At 38.1% G+C, this 22,574-nt stretch overlaps 1 protein-coding gene across 1 annotated transcript in view; it reads left to right on the forward strand.

The window, feature by feature from the left end:
• Window positions 1-126: 126 nt before the first annotated feature.
• Window positions 127-22,574, forward strand: part of parga (poly (ADP-ribose) glycohydrolase a) — a 35,237-nt gene continuing 12,789 nt past the window's right edge. The window contains exons 1-13 of the mRNA XM_030156225.1: window positions 127-279; window positions 939-1,004; window positions 1,189-1,845; window positions 1,941-2,073; window positions 2,732-2,854; window positions 2,979-3,059; window positions 3,539-3,613; window positions 10,367-10,459; window positions 11,713-11,867; window positions 16,424-16,503; window positions 16,586-16,646; window positions 18,652-18,727; window positions 21,534-21,681. Of these exons, the coding sequence (XP_030012085.1) occupies window positions 976-1,004; window positions 1,189-1,845; window positions 1,941-2,073; window positions 2,732-2,854; window positions 2,979-3,059; window positions 3,539-3,613; window positions 10,367-10,459; window positions 11,713-11,867; window positions 16,424-16,503; window positions 16,586-16,646; window positions 18,652-18,727; window positions 21,534-21,681 (1,711 nt within the window). The 5' untranslated portion in view covers window positions 127-279; window positions 939-975. The remainder of the gene's footprint in view (window positions 280-938; window positions 1,005-1,188; window positions 1,846-1,940; window positions 2,074-2,731; window positions 2,855-2,978; window positions 3,060-3,538; window positions 3,614-10,366; window positions 10,460-11,712; window positions 11,868-16,423; window positions 16,504-16,585; window positions 16,647-18,651; window positions 18,728-21,533; window positions 21,682-22,574) is intronic.

Below are 22,574 nucleotides of genomic sequence, written 5' to 3' on the forward strand. Positions count from 1 at the left end.
ATGTGTCTCTTTAAGTGAAGCACGACAACGAACACCTTTACGACACTGTTGCCAGGACACCAGGGTCTAATCCCGCCTTCTTTCTTAAATAAAATGATCTGATTGGCCGCGGCTGTTCCTGCCGTCAAAGTGCAGCGGCTACAACGAAATGAAAGTATACCAATAACTAGACGATTACATTTGCTGTGTTGTGTGGTCTTTGGAGAAATAGTTGTATATAAAATTAAATAAATATGTAATCCATTCGCCCAGAGATTTTACACAAAGAGGGCCATGATTGTAAGTGTCTTTCGTGTTCGTTGTAATAGGGGCAGTGCTATTAGCTTGGTCTGATTAATTTTCGTTTTCTGAAAGCATCGGAGCTAGCGAACAAGCGCTAACGGGTCTATATTCAACAATCAATGCTAGCTTCTAAATTACTTATATTTTCAGTACTGCTACACTTTTTAGAGTCAACGTACTATACAGACGTTAAGCCATTACAATAACCAACATATAACCTATAACTGGACTAATTATTTGTTGGCAAAAACGTGACGTCAATGCCCAAAGTAATTTTTTATTAACGATTATTAAGCTAGCTAGCTTATTATATCGTTGTTTGTGAACATATCTCTAGGAGAAGCATTTCAGTGGGATGCTGTGGCTTCTGTTTACTTGTACAAAAGCTTGTTAGACACTCAAACAGATACGGGTCAGGCTAAGCTGAAACCTGAAACCATTTGGACTGACAGCTTTTGGCTACGATTCAGCAGCCCTACAAACAGCTTCAGATTTGAGAAAGTAGACTAGATCCAAAATCTACAAAGAGCTTAAGTTTCGCTTTCAGAGGAAAAATTATCACATTAACAATGGAGCTATGTAGGGGTAATGGATGGATTTATCTAAGGCATGGGGCTAATAATAAACATTTCATTTGGACTTTTCTATTTCTTCAGCAACCTTTGTTGATCCATCTTCTGTGACCTGTCAAAGATGGATGAAGGGATGGATTCTCAGAAAAGGTAAGGCGATCAAATGTTATGTTGGATGATGTGTAATTTTTGTTTGCATCAATGATTGTAAGTAATATGTTTACTTAAAAGTTCATAAAGCAAAGCTCATAAAGCTTTGCTTATTTTGAAAGATGATAAAATGTGAGTTTGGCCTGCTAATAAGACATTTCCTCAATGTGTTTGTTTTTTGTAGTGTGACTGCTGACGACAAGCCAGATGTACAGAATGATGGTCCAAAATCAGACTTTACAGATAGAAAAGATGAATTCTTTGACTCTGGAACTAACTCTAGAAAAGACTGTGTGATAACAGACAATCCACAAGATGAGGTAGCCTCTCAGAACTCCATGGACTGTGGGTCTGTAACTAGGTTGGATGAATCTAGTCTTGCCTGCAGCAAAAGTAACGTAACTCAAACACATTGTTCTAATGGGCAGAAATCAAAGAGGCCTAGTTCACCTGGTCCCCACCCTGTGAAAACAACCTGTGTTGCTGCCCAAACACCAAATCCAAAACTCACCATCTGTCTTAGTAATAGCCCCTTAAAGGGCGTAAACACACCAAGTGATGTGGAGATGCTAAGTCCTGACAGCCCAGTCTGCAAAACCCTCTCCAAACCTGCAGACCGGGATTGTGATGATGGCACTTTTTCGGACGACTCTGGGTTTGCAAAGGCTCAAGTCATGGAATCACAGCAGTTTGTCAGAGACTCTGACTGTAGAAGCTTAGCCAAAGACAGGGTCCATCAGGTTGCTGTGGGAACTGAGGATGCTGAAATAGCCGAGTACAGTGGATCATCTGATGCAAGTCAGGTCTTAATTGGAAGCCAAGCAGGTGCAACTTTAGAAAGGTACATGAGTCTACTTTTGGTGCTATGTTGGTCTTATGTAAATCAAATTTAGATAGAAGTGCACTGTTGACTCATCCTGCTTTTGTCCTGTCTAGTATCTCATTTGCATTGCATAATATGGAAAAAGGTTGGATGGGAACACCCATAGATGAGCTTAACAGAATGCCTCAATGTGCTCCTCCTCTGTCTCACCTGAAGGCAGTGCCTAACCACACTGTCACAATAAGGGTGAGTCAATAACCACTTGTTTTTTTTGTTTTTTTTCTGTATGTCTCACTGTCAAGGCTGTTGCAGTGAAAAAAGAGAGTACCTGCAGGTGTGATGAGTCTTGTCTTAAGGCTATTTGTAATTCCATAATGAATAAAGGAGATGAGTAAAAGTCAGTTAGTTTACAGAATCTAAAGTAAAGTGGCTGACACTTGGAGTGAGGAAAAGGGAAACAGAATCCACCACCTATCCCCTTAGGGTCTCTTGTCAGTAAAGCTCCCATCAGATGTTGTCCTGCCATAGTAGTCCCACAGGAATGCTGTCAGCCTAGCAGTGGAGCTAGTACTCCCATCAGCCCCTCTGCCATGGAGAATAAGCATTTCCTATATCTTTGTAAATAATGTTGCACTTCAAACAAATCACTTGTTAAAAGTATATTTTTTCTTAAACTTAGCTTTAGACATTTTTGCTCAGTAGCCACAACATGAGGCATCATTCATTTAAAACGTAGCTTATTTTGACTTTTTAAATGCATGCAGTCATCACACAATCTCCTTTGTTCAGACATCATTAACAGTAATGGGGAAAACAGGTCATTTAATCCTTAATGTTCTACTAACACCAGTAATCTGTAAAGACATATTGATATCCCCTGTGCTGTTTTGTTTCCCTGCTACAGACAGATCTCCTCAAAGAGGGAGAGGTTCCTGTCCCATACCCCTCCAAGTTCAAGGACATGTGGGATGATGTGTCCGTAAAGATGCCCTGCTCTGAGAAGAATCTGTTTCCTATGGAGACTGAGGTATATTACTGTAGCTTTAGAGGAGTGAGGTAGATTGCCATTTGATGCAAACATCTTTGTGTAGACTGCTAGTGTTGCCCGTGGAACAGCGTACAGTCAGTGTTTCGTTTGTTGTGTCATGAAGGATGGAGGTGGAGTCCAGAGTCGGTGGGAGCTGATCCACACTGCCTTGCAGGGAGGGTTCAAAAGTTCTCTGGATGTGAGGGTGAGTGAACCAGACAGGCCTGGATCTGCACGAATGTATCCACACAGAAACACTTCACACTAAAATGGATTAATATGGAAAATCTCACTTATTTTTGTGTCAAGTTTTTACACCCATCTCTAAAAATCATTGTTTTTTTTTTGGGGGGGGGGGTTACAAACTTATTGATAGATGATTAAAAATGAAAGCAAAAGATTGGATTTTCAGATTTTGTTTGTTAAATGCAGACAAGTGAAAGCAAGTTCTAGATATGTGTGCATTTCTGTATCTTGTATCCTATTGAACTGTCACAGTGGGTCCTCAAACCTAATTCCATAAACAGCCACAAGGTGGCAGAGTTTGCAGCACAGTTTCTTGTAAAGCCATATCTTACTTGGTAGATCCAGTATGATTTTACTGAATAACCTATGCATTGACCATCATATGGTGTCTTGTATGTAAATATGTCACTATGAATTAACACCTCCTAATTTTTTTAGGATGCAATATTGAGATACAACACAGCCCATGCAAAGAAATGGGACTTCACTGCCCTGAACCTTCTTTGCACAGAGGTAAGCTGCATTTGACTGATCCCCAAAATAATGAGAGAATAAGTTAATTACTAATTAAAGCTAAAAAAAAACTAACTACTGTTCAAGGTGTGCATTCATCCATTCTTACTCATAATTATTATTATTATTATTATTATTATTATTATTATTATTATTATTATCCATTATAACTCCATTATTAATAGAAATACACAGGTATAAATCAGAGCTGATAATCAGTATTGATGGCGGCAAATATGGTTCCATTTTACCATTTTGCACAATGTATATTTAAGGTTTTTCACAAATTTGCACAATTGAAGTTTTGTTTATTCATATAGGTTTTGAAAGACAATAAAAGGATATGAACAACAAAAAAAATAAAATAAACAAATATAAAATAATGTTGGTATCGACACTGGACATCAGCTATCGGCGAAATTGTTATTTTAAATATCAGTTGATATAAACTCAGAGTTTCTCATTTGGTGCATCCCTAATTAATTACCCTAAAGTCACCATTAAAGTTTTGTGTGTAAACTTCAATTGGAACAGTTAGAAGGCACAGCTGTTGTTAAAGATAAACAGAATATTGCCTTTTTTTCTTTTTTATGATGTTATTTAATCAAGTAGAAGACTGTCTTTGCTGAATGAAATTCTTTGTGTGGCAAATCTCAAAGGGTTTAGATTTTACCACTTGGTGACAGAAACACAGCCCATTGAGTGCATTAACAGTTCAGACAGTTGGAGCCTTTCCTTGTACACACTGACAGTGTTGCCTAACCTCACCATCATTAATTATGTCCTAAGACGTCTAAAGTTTCTCTAGACTGATACCCAGTTAGAGTCTTTACAGTTAAGGGAGCTGTCTCTTGTCTGTGTGGCTGCAAACTCATCGGTGTGCGTCCTCCCCTCCCACTACCTGTGAGTCTCACAGGAATAAACGTGTATCACACAGTTAGGACAGATGGGCTCAGAGCGTAGTGGCAGCAGCTGTTGCAGGTGAACCAGGGGAATGCTTTTCTTTTCTTTCTGCCTCTTTCCTTACCCTTTATCTTTTGACAGTTACGGACAATAATTACATACCTGTTGTTAAAGGAAGGTTTTCTTATGTGGGGTGATGCTCATCGACCATATGGTTTTAAAGTTTCAGATTAAACACTATCAACATTACTAAACCTTGCTGGCATTACAGTAGCTGTCCGTCTGATGGCAGCTCATTTTCTTGGAGTACTGCATTTTCTGACTATATTACTGCCACATAGTCATTAACAAATCAATTGAAGCTATAAGCCTAATTGGGTTATTTACATTTAGTTGAAGAGTATGGTGTGTTATAAGATTCTCTCAGGCTGTTTCTGTTTCAATGATTTAGCAAGAGCCAAAATGAACAACGTAATTATTCTAATGGAACTATTATAGTGAAGCGAATGCATTTCATACTTATCATGATCCAGTCTGATCTGAACCAACTATGTGTCGGCTCCCATCACTGATTACACAGCTAAATACAGATCTTGCCCAAGATGGTCTTTTTTTTCCCCCTCCTCCCTGAAATAATTTCTCAGTGTAAGGCAGAGCACTCACTAGATCAATAGCCGTCTGGGCATTTTTATAGCTTAATCCAATTTAATTAAATGGAGCACTTTAAATCTATAAAGATGCTAAGTACTGCCAGCAACCAAGTCACCCTTCCTGAAAGTGTACCCTTTTGCGTCAGCAACTCTTGAGTGACCACTTACTCACTGCCCCGAGCATGGTATTTTCCCTTTTTATATGTTTTGTTGCTGAGGCGTTGTACAAGGGAGGGCAGAGTACAACCAGAGAAGAGCAAAGTCACTTTAAATAGTACCAGTCTCATATATGGGTAGTTATAAAAAAGGAACTTTATCCTATGAAGATGCCTTTTTAAAATATACTTAGCGCCATTAAAAACACACTGTCCAAACATGTGGTGTACCTTCCAGAAAATGATTTGCTCAGGTGCCTATTTTGCATATGTTGCTCACGAGATCCGTAACACAGTTAGCAGCTGTATTTTTTTCATTCTCAACATGCACGACGTCAGCGTTTGGACTAAACCCTTAATGTCAGACATTGAGTCGAATCTCTTGTACAGAGTCACGCTTGACTGGTAACTTAAGGTGTGGTCAGTAGTCTATATAAAGGCAGCAAAGAAAACACCATAGTGTTTTTGCCAGCTCAAAATGCCACGACTCATGATACAACAGAGCGAACATGCCACTGGCATGTTATGAGCAGGTCTGAGCCGTGGTGAAGTCGCTCACTGTCTGCGCTGTCATTGCAGTACAATCAGTCGTCTGAGTGATCGGATCCCTCAGGACACAAGGCTGTACAATGTGACAATTTCCGTTGCGTTTGCTACTAAAAATCATACTGTGCGAAGAGAAATATGCATCCATTAGCACAAGTGCGAAGGAGTTATGCTGGTATCATGTCTCCGTCTCATGTCCTTTTCGTCAGTTGTTAGAGCAATGCTTCATGGGGGTTGTAGTTCAAGGTGTGTACTGTCCTTCTTAATCCGAAAACAAAAGAACTACATTTCTGGGTAAATGTTCCTGCCCTCACTGATGTGTGCCGGAAAACTGCGACATTTGTATAATTTTTACCCTCGGCCACACTGGCTGCAGGGTATTGTCATCAGAGTACCTGTATTCAGCGCACTGAATAAACGTGTTAAGTTGATCACAATTTGTCCACAATTCATTCTCTAATGACCAATGCTTCCCTCTTTTGATATAAAGGTAACCCCAAACCAGTTAATTTAATATATCTCCAAATATACATATTATTCTGACCCGTGAATTTTTAATGGTGCTAAGTGTATAATTCTTGTGCATTTTTGACCAAAACGTTTACTATATGTGCAGAGTTGAAATAGTTAATGTCGATAGATGTGGATAAAGACAAATAAAGGTATCACTCAAACCATTCAAAGATGAATAATTAACACTACATACATGGACTGCACTGTAATCCAGAGTGAGCTTTCAACTTTCTTTTATACATTTTCTAATATAGTGTCGAATCACATACACCTTTGCGTTCCTCAAGGGGGGCAACCAAAATAATGAATAGTTAAATACAACTGGCTTCAATTTATTCTGGTCCAATTTGATTTGATGTATTCTCTGACCAAAGTTTTTGCCCTGTTCTGTTGCTATTTAGTCGAGTTGAAATCCTAATTGCCGCACTCCACAGCCAACAACACCTAATTAAATCTGGAGCAAAAATTTGTGCAGCACCGGGGTAATTGTCAAGAGGTACATTGCCCCCTGGGCCAGTGATTGACACTTAGTTCCATGTGTAATAGCTGTAGGGGGGAAAAAAAGAGTTTGCCAAATTAGGGCTTGTCCATAAATTGTCTTAGTATGTCTCCCCTGCCAAATGGAACTGTCACTGTGTCACTTTCTGATGAATGTCTGAAAGCTGAGCACAAAACCAGCGCTAGAGTAAGTACATCTGCTGCTTCACTGGAGTATATGTCCATTTAGCAGCCAGACAAACAAGCACATTTTGCTCCAACTTTCCACTATCTTTTGCATGCTTTCAGCAGGTTCAGCAGCTTAGGAGTGAACATTTCCTCTGAAGACCAGACAGTATGAGAGATCACAGGATAATGGATCATTAGTATGCAGCAGCAAATCCGATCTGACCCTGTTAAACTGTATTCTGCTGTGAGATGCGTTTGTGTGTGGAGCCCGACCTATGTGCTGCCTGCTTTAGCTCAAGGAAGTCTGCAGAATCATCTTTCTACCCTCAACCAGCCACAGCACCATCCAGCATCTATTAGTCCCTTAGGAGTACTTTATGGTGTCTGCCAGCTCATTACTTCTGACAGCTTTTAGTCAGACCTGCTCTGCAACCATATAAATGCCCCCCTGGACAAATCACCAACCAAAGACTTCCTGTTTAAAATCAAGCCGCCCATCCTCTCTTCCCACAATTGGCCATTTGCATTTTTGCCCTCGAAGGTCCATTTAATCAGGCCGAGCTTCCTCTGGTTTACCTTGATAGAATAAGGCATGTGATTGATGATGGCAACATTCGAAGCCAATACACTCATAAGTGATTGCGTTGTAAATCTGAGTCTATGATGGAATAACTGTGTGTTTATTTTGAAGGGAATTGCAGATGGTTGCTGAGCTAAGCTATAGGCTGAAGTATTGGTGTTATAGCTGAGGTGAACCCCATTGCTGATTGATGGTAGTTTATTCTAAACCAGATTTGGTGCCGTGAGCAACTCTGCAGTTTTTCTTTTAATTTTTTCATATGGGACTGAAATGTAGCACAATGCTGGGGTTATTTATTTAATATCTGGGGAGTGGAAGTTGACCTTTATAACAACAATAAAGTTCTGGGTCCTTTCCTTGGATATGAGTGTTTTTTCTGTTGATATTGGTTACCTATATAAGGCCGTAACCCCAACAGCTCAAGCCATGATTTTAATCATTGCAGAAGTAGAAGCAGGTTACTTCTTGTATGTTTTAAGAGTTTCTTTTAAAATCCTAGAATCAAACCAACAAAAGTTAAAGCCTTCTAGTATTCATTAAACACGAAAAGGATGTGAAAATGTTTAGTCTTTTTGGATTTGCTAGGCATTAGATAAACATACTGTAGCAGAGAAACCCAATGCTGATTTTATTTTTTAGTTTTCTCCTTTAGGCATCAGCAGCCATAATATATTTTGCAATGTGTAAGATTTAGGATGATCTAATTACAGATATTGCCCTGTAATGAACTGGCCACACGTCCACCCACCTTCCCCCAGTGTTAACTGGGATAGACTCTAGTACCCTCACAACCCTCTTGAGGATTAAGCCATTCAGAAAATGAATAAATGAATCATTACAGAAATTGGATCTAATATTCGTAATTATTTGTTTATTAATCTATAATCATCTGAAAAGAACTGTTGTCGCAATTGTTTTTTGCTATATATTGAGTTATTCATATCTGTTGAGTGGGGTGGAATAATTTGGTGAAGTCATATTATGATTAATGTGGGTAGTATTACAATTACAAATCATGAATTTAATTAGTCTCAACTTGCTTGGTTATCAATGGAAAAAATACAGGAAGCTCATTTAGAAACTGTAAGTCAGCTTTAATTCATGCATGTTTTACATTCACCTTTGTATATGTGTTACCAAATCTCACCAAACAACAGAGGTTAACTTTATTTTTTCCTATTTCTGCTGTCAGATTACCCTAAATCCTCTAAAACTGGATCTTTAAATTGTAGGTATTTTATGATTATGTTGTTGCACTAGCTGACAATGAGATTATGGCTAATACTGATGATCAGTTGCATGAGGTAAATATTCGCTGTCAGAATTGATAAAAAAAAAAAAAGGTTTCTGTTTCTTCTTGGTGCATATACTGTTTTGTGAAAAATGGCAAAGCCACCTCAAGTTAGCCAAAAAACTTGGAAATTATTATTATTATTATTATTATTTTTTTTTTTTTAATTCTCCCATAAATCTTTTCCAATACAGATTTTAAAATCTGCACTGAATACATTTATAGAAGCACAGCTGTTTACTGTGCTGGAGTATTTACTTATTATTCTTTTATGTAAAAAGCCCAGAACAGACAAAACAAGCAGTGGCTCAAATGAGGAATTTCTAGTAATTGATAAAAAAGTAAAAATAAAAAAAGTACTAATAAAAAATGTATGGTGAGTATCGAGAGACAATCACAATACATAAAAGACATGACAAACAGTGAAGCTGAAACTGTGGTACTGTTTATCTTTCAAATGTTAATTGTGGTCAGTTTCAGATGCTGCAGCTCTTTCATAATTCATAGTTTGAGTTCTTGTTTGTTCAGTATTAATTGTCAGCCTTGTAAATCCAAGCTGGACTGACTGTACATATCCTGACCAAGGAAAATCAAATTCTCACTTTGTGCAGTAATCTACACCTGGCTTTTCTGCCTCTGTCCATGATAATATACATTATATAGACTAAATGTCATCTAAAATTAGCCTTTATTTGCAACATAGTATAGCAAACTATTACATGATCTAAAACAAATTAATTTAATTTTGTCTGGGGTCGCCAGAAATTTGTGATGTTAAAATGGGGTCACGAGCCAAAAAAGGTTGGGAACCACTGCTCTATGATGTTCAGAGGATGTGGTTTTCTAAACCCGGGGTTGTTTGCTTCTTTTCCTCGGTTGTGACCTCATTCATTTTATTTTCTTCGATTTTTCATTTTTCAAAGGAGATGATCCAACAGACTGCTATTCCATGTTGCCTTTTCTGTTGGCTAATATTGACAAAATCCAATGTTACAATATTTACTCAGCAGAGATGTTTCATTTTGAAATACTATTTGATGTTGGGGAATCACGAAGTAACTCATGAACACTGTCTACAACACTGTCTTGATATGTTGTCTCTGTTGCCATTTAGCGATTCTGCAATAAATTGCAAGACAATTTATTGCATTTATTGCATGACAGTTTATGGCATATCATGATGTCTGTGTAGCTGAAGAAGAAAACATCCCTAAAAAGGAAAAAAATCATGATTTGTTCTGTGTATTTATTCACTTTACTATGGGGTTGGTTTTACAATTTGACAACTGAAATCAAATGTTATAAAAAAAAAAAAGTGCATAGAGTCTTAGCTTAGTTAGTGTTTTGGTATTTTTATTCTGAGATGTAGTAACTGTTGAGTCAAATTGTTGTTTTTCCACACTTGCTCTGATATCCACCTCTCCCCTCTGTCTGTTGTTCCTCTTTCAGTGTCTTGAGCATTGTGAGGTACAACACCTGTTTGAGGTTGTGCTGCCGGCCATGGTTGACCTGGCACTCAGCGCTCCTCGCCTCTGCACAATGGTAAGTGTAATTTGCATCTAAGGAGCAAATTGATTTATGTGCAAAAGAGACACAAGAGGTAGATGGTTAGAGAAGTATGATCAGCACTTTTAAGGTAAGAGGAGGAAGAATTTAGGTGTCGGCGGTCAAGCAAGAAGGACAGGGAAAGGATTAAATGGTGGATGTTTTACAAGATCAGCTCATGACTCAAAACCAGTTGGTAATGAATGCCCCTTTTTGGTCTGTAAAACAAATTGCTTCATTAGAAAAGAGGTTCTGAGAGAGCAGAGGTCCGTCTCATGTCCTGTCATTCATTTTATGTGTTATGCTTCAGGAAAGTCACTCACTTACAAAAATGTAAAATTCAGTGTATTCGCTTCAGCATTCACTCAGTGGGCTTCTCTGCTGGTGTCGCAGAGTAAAACAAGCTGGATATTTATTAGAGAACTGGGTTTGATTTCCTTTCCATCAAACCCTAAAAAGTCTGGCAGTGTTCGCATCAAATGGAACTGATCCATGCCCCAGATGTTTTAAATGCCAACTCCATTTGTCTTCATTTTCATTCCGTTGTCTGTTATAGGACTGAAAATTTTCAACATTGGTATTTGTCTAATTCGGTTATTTTGTTTTTCATTCTTTTATTTCATTTGTGAATGCTTAATTTAATTGTGTAAAGTTAATTACTGCCTTGTTTTGCCACTGCAAAAGAAAAGTCAAACAATAAAAACAAACAAAAAGAATACCTAGGTACACAACTTACGTCATATGGGCATGATTTTTTTTTTTTTGGGGGGGGGTTGTATAATGAAGCTTTTTTCACCTGCCCCCCACCCCCCCACCCATTTTGTTTTGTATTAAGTATCAAGGCTAATGTCTGTGTGTGTGTTATTAGCGCTGGTATTGATCTGCTAACTGGGCAGCCTTGGGAGCCTATTTAGCTCTAATCAGTGAAGATAAATGGGTCCTGTGGGTCTAACTGAGGCAAGCTGCGGGACGGCAAGAAAACCAGGACCTTGATTATTACCACCAATTTACCTAATGGAACCCTCCTTGTCTCTTCTGCCGCTAGATTGCTAAACTAATTATCTACCCCCATTATCCCTCAGACCCACCGCACTGTACTCGTGTAATCTTGTGCATTTCTTCTCTTTCTCTTCATTTCAATGTCTGATGTCTTATCCCTCAGTGTGTTATTTTTTTCTTCAGCTTCAATACCAAATCATTGTCCTGTTCTTTGTGTTTTTAAAGTCCTTCTTTTATTTTTCTTTTGCCAGCCCATTCCTTTACTAAAGTCAAGGATGAACCATTCCCTGACTCTGTCTCAGGAGCAAATAGCCTGTCTAGTGGCCAACGCCTTCTTCTGCACATTCCCCCGACGCAACTCTCGGAAGTCAGAGTACTGCAATTATCCTGAGATCAACTTTTACAGGTAAACGTGCACAACTTGTCTGTTTAAACTTCACCCAAATGACAAAAACAGTGAGCAGCATTTTAAACACACAGTGAGATTTCCCTTTTTACTGAATCCTTTAGAACAGGGGTGTCAGACTCATTTTAGTTCAGGTCAAGTATAGACCAATATGATTTCAATTGGGTCAGTAAAATAATAATAGTGAAAAAAGTAAAATTGCATTATAAAAATGTTTACATCTACAAAGTTTCTGTAAAAAAACTGAATAACATGAACAAGGTCGAACAACCTGAAATGTCTTAAGAAACATAAGGGCAATTTTAACAATATTATGCCTCAGTTTGTCATTTACACATGTGCATTACAAAGAACAGATCGCAGGGGATCTACAAATACACAAAACATTTAGTAACAGGCAGAATATTGGTAAAATTACACTTACTTCTTTTAAGACATTTCAGGTTGTTCATATTTGTTCAGGTTATTAACATGTTTTGTTAAAGTCTAGTTTGTAAATGTAAACATTTTCATGTTATTTTACTTTTTTACACCAAAACAGAGAGAAGAATTTGCGCTTGTCATTATTTATAGGTTATTATGATAGTATTTTACTGGTCTGACCCACTTGAGTTTATTATTCCTTGGCCGACTGGCCAAAGGGGTATTGTAATCGTTTTGTTATAGGTCTGTCCATTTGTCCGTCCATTCTGGCTGAGGGGTATTAGTGTGCAGCACGTTATGTTATTGGTCTGTATGTGGAACCTGATCAAAAATGATTTTGACACCATTCATTGTTAATATCTTCAGTGTAATTTTTGCATGTCATAAATTAATCCAGTGGGCTGGATTGGCCCCTTTGGCAGGCCGGTTTTGGCCCAAGGGCCACATGTGTGACACCTGTGCCTTAGCAACTCATTGGTTTGAAGCGGGAGAGTGAGTACATCAGAGGAGGATCTGCATCTGTATTATTTATATGCTACAAGAATAAAATCATTGTTCTTTGACAGAGTGACACACATTCTTTAGCAGCAACTGTGAGACATTCTTTGCTTCTAATGCTAAAAGCAATTATATTTTTAAAAAAAAGTACATTCATGTACTCATCAATGAAAAGCATGAGTAGTTATGTTTTAGTGCTCCCAGCATTTAAGGGAAAGTAAAGACATTTCCATAAGGGGGCACTACTGCCTTGAGAAACACCAAACAGATGAATATAACAATAATAATAATAATAATAATAATAATAATAATACACTCTTGCCTTTATGTTCCACTCATTTAGTTGCTGAGAAGCAGCATATATTGCAAGTAATCCCAGCACCTCTCTGAAGGTTTGTTGCTTGCACAGATTAAAAGACAAAAGTTTCATTTGGGACGGGATTGTGACCTGAGAGGCTCTTTCACCTCGTCGCCCCTGTGTCCTTATGTGGGACTGACTTTTAGTGTAGGAGTGCTAAATTGATGTTGTCTGTTTCTACCTACACGGAACCAGCAGCCTGTTAAGACGAGGGTTAACAGGCCGCGTGGCCAAGTGGGTTGGTTAATTGAAACAAATGAATGTTGTGATCCACTGTGCAGCTGTCTGTCTCTGAGCCCTTGTAATGATAAGATGTCACTATTTTGAAGAAAAGGCTCATAGTTGCCTGTATGTGATTAATAGTTGTTTCACTACAGCAGCTGTTGTACACTCACTCCACTATACTGGTGTAATATAACCTGAAGGCGTAGTTATTGAACTGCCTTCTGGAAGCTGTCGTAATGTTTAGGTTTGAGTTTGTATAGGATGTCTAATTGAAAATATATCTTTTTTTTTTTTTTTTTTTTTAGCTCAAATTAATTTTCCTCACGAGTAAGAGGAGAACTGGATACTCTACGCATTCCTTAACTATTTGTAATTAATAGTCCACATGCAGAGATTCACGGCAGATAGTTTATTTTGTATAAGATTAAAGTGTTAGTCTAACTTCATCCATATGATTCTTCCACTCATAAACTGAGACAAAGTAGTATTTTATGACAGTTTTCCTTTGTTACAGTAAACTCTGTATTACAGTTTATTGAATTGTACCTCCTGTGTCATGATAATCGGGTAGCCATGGCCTAGAAGGTTGGAGAGCCTGGTGGACTGGTGGAGAGTTGTTGGCTGATGTGCCCTTGAGCAAAGCACTTAACCTCCCATTTGCTCCACGGGCACCTGCTTTGGCAAACCCACTGCTCCTAGTCTGCAGTATGTGGTGTGGTCCTACATGTTGTAGTGATGGGTTAAATGCAGATATACTGACAAAATAAAGAGTCTTTATTCTTAATTAATGAAATTTATTACGACATTCTTGTCAGTATCTTCCATTTCTGGTCATGATCATTACGTCGAGGGATGCTTTGTACAGAATAATTTTGATATTCCCTGTAATCTGCATTGGTCCTAACTGTTTTCATGAAGGTCTAATTAGCCATCTGCTCATCCTGGGTGGGGTGTGCAGTATTATTTTACGATCCGAGATGGTCCTATCAATTATCTGTGACTTTGTTTACATTCTTCCCTCCATCTCCCTTATTTTTATCTGAGCCTTAATCCTACTCTCACAATCAGTCATCTGTATGAGTGCTCGGTATCTCCCTCCACATCGGATGCTCGGGCAGCCTAAGTGAAGAGGCCAACGTAATAATGTAAGCATCGATTCCAGTTGCAGCAGGACTGGCTGTTTCAGACCATGCCAGCACTTGGTTACGAGTAGCTGGCGTTCTCCTCACTATCAGCATTTCTGCCCACAGCCAAATGCAGGAAAAACACCAGAGAAAAAAAAATGTCTTGGTGTATCAACGAAGATGAGACCGGAGAACCAGCTCAGTCAAAAAGGGGCCCTCAGATCGTTACTGGCCCTCCCTTTCCCCTGTAATTGAGGGAGTGTGTGTCATGTTGCTTATCAGCTACAGTAGCAGTCTGTCTTGGACAAGCAGTGCTGCAAGCAATCTGCTGATTGCTGTTTTGGCAGAACTGTCAAGGTTTGTCCTCTGTTAAGTGATGGATAGATGCAAGGGGGAGGAAGGAAGGAAGGAAGGAAGGAAGGGAGAGACTCTTTAGCTTGTGTTTTGCTCAGTTTGAGAAGAAAATGACATCGGGAAAAATGTCGATTATTGAGCGGAAGTCCTATGTTTGTTATTTGCTTTATTAAGTGACCAGACCATCCAATAACCTGCTTCATTTGTTAGAAAACAAAATGAGTGACACTGGTAAAACTGTCAGAAACATTTTTACGGGTGTACTATTAAGAGATGAATTGAGTTTATGAGTTGATTGTTATTGCTGTATTTCTTTAAAGGGTACCTATAGTAAATTTTCATTGCTAGCTATTTAAAAAAATCACACATAATACTAGCAGTCCTCTCAGGTAAGTGTTGTCAAGTATGCGCAAGTACTAAGTCACTGCTCTGTCAGTCAGTCATGGTCAGCGACATGTTGCCTCCTTCATGGGCTGTTCCAGCACCGGTAGTGACGCAGAGTTGTTGATTTGTCCGATTAGCTGGGCTGTGATGGACTGGTGACTGACCCTATGCAGCAGACACCAGCCTAAGATGACACATTATCACATCAAATTAGTAACTAGTTACACTCAATTCCGTAAAATTGCTGACCATAGTTTGCTTCTTGAACTTGTGCTTTCCACTCTCGCTCACTGACTGCTGCTTGTTTACTCACACTCGATCACCTGGAATCAACGATGGTACATTACTTCCGGCTGGCAGTGGCTGTCCCCCATAGGTTCTGCCCCCACGTGTAATTAATGTCATAAAAAGGTTCAGTGTGGTGCATTTATGACCATTTTTTTTTACACTGAATTTGCATCTCTCTTGCTTAGAAGTAATACACAATAATGTTATGTCGTAATCATGACCAGTGCAGGTACACTTTAATGGATTCTTCATAATAACTCTGACACTGACTAAGGAATTAGAGGAAATACACATCCTTTAACTTCTTGGCATGTTTGAGTTTGCTATAATGGACTTAATTTTTTTTTTTTTTTTGTCTGACTGAAGGGGCTTTTAGCACATTAAGTTTTTCATTTCATTTGTCTCCTCTGTTCTCGTTTTCCCCTGTTCGGGATAGAAAGCTGTAGGAGGGTGGGATAAATGGTTCGCTGTGATTAGTCATCAGCTTAGGTTGTGTTTAATGGAAGGAGAGGACCTGTATGGGGTGGTTTAAGCTTTCATACCCAGCACTGCATCCTTCTCCCCTCCTCCTCTCTCTGCCATCCACCCTCCAGTTTTTATGTTAAGCAAAACTGAATCAGAGCCTCGGGCAGTGCCATTGTATGAAGGATGGAGGTAGATGAGAGGGACATCATGCCAGTCTGAAAGCTTGACCTCCCTCATGACACGCCATTGCATGGTTGTGCAGTGAGCTATAGATAATCACTGTATGAGTAAAACATCGTCTGAATAAATGTGACAAAGCATTTACTTTTGTATTAGAATTTCAGTTTTTAATTAGAAAATATCATTTGCATCTGCTTTTGAATAAACTATTTTAATAATTCATCATGGTATAAATTTTCATTTGCTTTCTTTTTCAGGTTATTTGAAGGTTCTTCACCGAGAAAAATTGAGAAATTGAAAACACTACTGTGCTACTTTAGGAGAGTCACACAAACAAGTAAGCTTTAAAACATATATGAATTTACAGCTATTATTCTCTGCTCATCTACTAAATTTTAATTTTATTTTTGATTTTGAAGGGCCGAAGGGTCTCGTTACATTCACGAGGCAAACACTGAGCAATCCTCCGGCCTGGGAAAGGTACAACCACTGTTTTCTACTACATTATATCTTTATGTAATGGATGTATGCTATAATTTACACACTGTATGGAGATCTGTTTTATTTACATGTTCATATGTTGGAAGATTTAAATTGGAATAAAATTAAACATGTATAAATGCGTAGACAGCAGCTCAACAGCGCAATATTAAAGTTTATTTGCTACTGTGTAGTGTCAATAGTACTGTTTTAAAGCTATAATGTATAACATTTCACCACTTAAAATTTGCACATACGGCTTGGCCTGTGTTGTTTTAGTTGCTTTAGTAACTTCTTTACCTCCATTATATAAAATGTGTCCAGGAATGTTCGTATTCAGAGCAATGAATAATTTTATTCCATGTAACAGCCTTTTCATTTGGTTGCCTGTCAGTGGTGTCATATCCCTTTTACTGGGAAACATGGTAAACACTGGATAAATGTCAAAGTCACTGTAATACAGTATTAACTAATAATAGTCATATGGCAGTGGTCGTTCCACAACGCATATTGTTTTCTATATTCACACCATTTTTTCCACACAGTAATGGAATAGAGAGCCAGTTTACTAATATATATAAACAGTTGTCTAGCTTTCTACATTGTGTGATAATGACTCAAGGGTTTGATCAAGCGGTAACATGTGGACACCTTTCATGGGCAACGGTCTCTGTCACATAAGAAGAGTAACTTATATGCATGTGTTATACATATTTGAGTAAGTATTTATAAGCACTTTAGCATTATGTATAACAAAGTTTGGGGAGATAAAATTTTAAGATGAAAAATATCAAATTACTGTAACGTGGACTTGAAACGGACATACATTTTTTTAAGCTTTGCGCAGACATTCAAAACATGCCGTTCTCGACAGAAATTGATGTCAGGTAGGACAAAACCTTTTAGATACTGTGTTCAGCTATGCTGAAAATAAATTTTGGAGTAACATATTGAAAAGTCTCTGTTTTATTGACATGGGAATGTGGTAACATGTGGACAGGCTGCCATAGTAACAAGTGGACAACTCTTTACTATTGTATGCATCAACCAAAATGTATCAAAATATCATTACTTTCTGAAAGTTTCACTCAAATATCTGAATTGTAAGTAACTTGAAAATTAAAAATTGATATTTTTGTAGTAACATGGGGACAGGGCCTTTTAAGCAACTCACAAATGTTCAAACTCATAAATATCAGTAATATTCATGAAATAATGAAAATCTAATACTTGAAACTTAATCATCTATATAATCAACAGATTGAATAAATTGTCACATTTTGTAGATATAATTTTTAGTGTCAAAAATCGAGCTATGAATATGGTGTAAAAAAGTACAATCGATAAAATCCATAGTAACTTTTTTTCTTCAAGTGGTATTTTAAAAAGGATAACAGTTCCATAAAATAAAGATCTTTAGTTAAAAAATGAGCCCACTTGATAAATGGTGTGTGCAAATTTACCTTTTCATGTTGATGTGCACTTTTGCTTGATCAAACCCTTAAACAAGTTACCATTATGCTAATACTTTAGCATAATGTGAAATGAGTTACCTTGACTCATCTAATGTTAACTTTGCATTTATCTCATTAGCTCGCACCTATTTCATCAAACTGAAATGACATTACATAAATATAATTCATTAAATGTAAACTTAAAACAAGTTTAATCCACTGCCTCATCTGTAATCATGACTTTGGTCTGAATCATGTCAGATAGATTTTCATCAGTGGTGGTGGTTAAAAACAACTCAAATGAACAAAATCAAACTACATCTTTTTTATTGTTTTGATTGAGACGCCTAGCAGCATAAATGATGTACTTTTACAAAATGATGTATCTGTGACAAAGACACGTCATGCATCTTTTCACTAATTCCTTTTAATTTGAATGAAGCCACATATTTTAGATGTTACACTGAATACACAATTTTATGAACCATGCCTTTATGTTTTGTCTCTGGTGAAAGTGTGAATAAAAGTGTTACCTTCTTTTTGCTTTCTAGTTCTCAGACTCAGCTAACACGTCTACATATCACTTGTGAGGGGACAATTGAAGATGATGGATATGGGATGCTACAGGTGTGACCTTTTTTATTAGAAATAATGCCAGTTTGGATAAGTGGACATTCAGACCATCCTAAAAAAGGCAGTGAAGGCTTTGGATTGGTCAAAACTGACATATATATATATATATATATATATATATATATATATATATATATATATATATATACACACACACACACACACACAGACATACATATATACATATTTATCCTTTATTTAACCAGGTGAAAAAGCCTCATTGAGATTGCAGATCTCTTTTTTTAAGAGTGGCCTGGCCAAGAAAGGCAGCATAACACACAGTTTCTGACAAGACAAGACATGATCAACACATAATAAAAAACTTACAATCGATAGTGACAAAACAATCATTTGTGCAAGTTTAAAAACAGTTACACTGACTGAGCTCATTGATTTCACGCTCCTTTAAAATAGCTTTAAATTCACCTATAGCACAGGTGTCAAACATGCTGCCTGGGTGCCAAATCTGGCCCGCCAAAGGGTCCAGTCTGGCCCTTGGGATGAATTTGTGAAATGCAAAACTAGATATTAAGAAAGGAACAATCCTTTTAGTTCAGGTTCCACATGCAGACCAATTCAATCTCCAGTGGGTCAGACCAGTAAAATATGATCATAATAATCTATAAATACTCACAACTCCACATTTTTCTCTTTGTAAATGCAAATATTTTCATGTATTTGCAGTAAAACAATGTATAATTTCACAAAAAATGTGAATAATCTGAACAAATATGAACAACCTGAAATGTCTTAAGAAAATAAGTGCAATTTTAACAATATTCTGCCTGATACTAAATGTTTTGTGTATTTGTGATCTGTAAGTTATAATGTACATGTGTAAATGATAAACTGAGGAAGAATATTGTTAAAATTACACTTATTCTTTCAGTTTGTACAAGTTATTCACATTGTTTGAAAGGACAGTTTGTAGATGTGAATATTTTCATTGTTTAATTTGACTTTTTTCACTGTAAAATATAGAGAAAAGTTTGGAGTTGACATTATATATTATTATGTTATTATTTTACTGGTTGAGCCAACTGCAGATCAAATTAAGCTGAATGTGGCCCCTGAACTGAAATGAGTTTGACACTCCTGACCTATAGTAACAAGTTCAGATCAATTTAGGGTGTTTTGTAGGGCATTCCATGCAGAGGGGGTAGCATACTGAAAGGTAGTCTTACCCAACTCTGTTCTGGCTGTAGGAACCACCACCGGTATGTTTTTCTGCGAACACAGCGCATACTTTTGTTTTTCTGCATATAAGTACAGAGGTAAGATGGGAGGAGCCCGAGAATACATTTGTAAATGAGAATCAACTGATGAAACCACCTGTGGACATACAGGGAAGGAAATCCAGCCGTAGCATACAAAGTACAATGGTGAATGTGATTTCCACAGCCAGTCATAAAACATATGGCACAGTGGTAGACAGTGTCCAGCTTTTTAAAAATATTTTCAGAAGCATTCATAAAAAGGAGATCACAGACTTCAGCAGACTTGGACTTTAACAAGACTGCTGCTGGTTTGAGTCCACGATGTACTTCTCAAAATCAAGTATATATTTTTTGTATATCTGTGTATGGCTTCACGTGGCTGCATTGACTCACCCCATCACCTTACTCGTCAGTGTTTCACTTTGGCTGGTGCATTTTTTTTTTACTCTGGTTGACAGCTGATGTATACACATGAGTAGCTCAGAGAGGCAAGGGTGGAGGAGAGGGCCCCAGGGTGGAGGGGGGATGAGGGAGAAGGAGAGAGAGAAGACAAGGGTGAGCCATCTCACTCGGGGGCGACCCACAGGGCCAGAAGTCCTACAGGCGGATTGATGGCTACCTCAGCAGGCTGGGGCGCTGGTACTGGGGTTTGAGTTTTGATAGGGCGGAGCGGCCTGTCATTCTGTCAGGAGGTGAGACTGAATGGTAAGGGGTGAGGTTAGGGGTGAACCCGTGAATGGGGCGAGGATTTGAGCGATTGTTGCGAAAATATACACACGTGCACATACAAACACGCTCGCTGTCACACAGATTGACGCGGCTGTGGGCCAGTAAGCAGAACCCTCATCCCTGACAGCCTGTTTAAATAGCAGCATGTCGATCGAGTGGGCTGTCCTCTTATTCATGCCACAAAAACAAGAAGTGAGCTCACGCTGCATGGCACTTCCAAAATCGCATCAAAATATTTCATGTAGTTAAACATACTACCAAAAATAACCAAAACAAGTGTGGTTTTCTACTGTGGACATGCACAATATCTTTCTAGCAGACTATGCATTGATAAACATATAATTTTATGATATAAACTCTTTTTTTTTTTTTAAATACTTGAAAGTCTTTTTGGGAGTTCTGGGGAGTTCTCTGGGAGTTTTAACCTTGTTCATTATTATTTAAGTTATGGTTATTACATTGTTGTTCTGGAAGAGACCACTCCCACCAAGTTTTACCTCTAATTTGTCTGTGTCTCTGTAGAGCTCATAGATTTCATGTGTGTTATTTTGTTAAGATTCCTAATTTGATTATATCCAAGCAGGAAGCAGTGCTGTGAAGCTTACGCATTTATCTGTGTTAAGTGGCCGGAGTGGGTGACACATAATAAGGAGAGTCCAGTACAGTCATTTATTCAAATAATGTTTGTTACAGTGGCCAATCCTCACAGTTCTCTGCACTGAACAGACAACATGGGGTGAAACAGGGTTAATATTGTGTTAACATTTCTGACCTAAAGTGTTACCAGGTGACACGAAGAAGTAGAAGCAAAAGTAAAATATGTAGAACTGACTGATTTTTTTTTTCTCTGATAGGTTGACTTTGCAAACAGGTTCGTTGGTGGAGGCGTAACAGGACATGGTCTGGTTCAGGAGGAGATCAGGTTCCTCATTAACCCCGAGCTCATCGTCTCTCGCCTCTTCACGGAAGCTTTGGAGCACAATGAGTGCCTCATCATTACAGGTGGGACGTCATGCCAACATGCTTAGCTCTGGAAGCGTTTAAGAATTTACTGGACATTTAAGCTGCTATTAGATTATCCAACCATCTAATTTAGTCTTTACATGTGATTAACAGAAGTTGGCATAATGATAGTGAATGATTTTATTAATGGACAATACAGACCAAAAATCATATACTGGTGTTTTTGTACCAAATAATGATACCTGATATATATTTTGGTATTTTCTATGAAACTAGAAATTAGGGTTGTGCTATTTATGGGTTGTCATTCAACTACTACTGCTGGACTGAAGGTGAAATGTACTGTATTACACCGGGCTTCTTAGTATCTTATGTTATTACCGTAATTTCCGGACTATTGAGCATACCTGAATATAAGCCGCACACTGCCGTCTCCAACGTCTCACCGTTGATTCATTGATGCCAACCTTATGTGCAGCAGCTCTATGTCCTTCTTCGACAGCGAGATCGATCGCCTTTAACTTGAAAGCTGCCTCATATGCATTTCTTCGTGTTTTCCATGATGAGGGTGTGTGCATGACACGCAAAATGACTGATGTGAAGAATTTAGTGTGAGTGCGTTTGATTTATAGTGATTTAAACGGTTTCATTGGTCCACTGTAACCTGTTCAGTCATTTCATTGGTCTGTTGTGACGAGCCTAAAATGTATCGGCGACATGACGCTCGTTAGCCCTTAAACCATGAATTAGCCACATCATTGTTTAAACTGCAGGGTTCAAAGCGTGTGAAAAAAGTAGCGGCTTATAGTCCGGAAATTACGGTACACTTTTTGTAACCTGTTCATGAAGATCTACGAATTAGTTTCCCACAAGCTGTAATTGTGGTCTGGCCTTAACCTAGTGTTGTTTTCATCTCTTGAGTTATTTTTTGT

The sequence above is a fragment of the Sphaeramia orbicularis genome, chromosome 15 (genome assembly GCF_902148855.1).
Source record: "Sphaeramia orbicularis chromosome 15, fSphaOr1.1, whole genome shotgun sequence".
NCBI classification, from domain to species: domain Eukaryota; kingdom Metazoa; phylum Chordata; class Actinopteri; order Kurtiformes; family Apogonidae; genus Sphaeramia; species Sphaeramia orbicularis.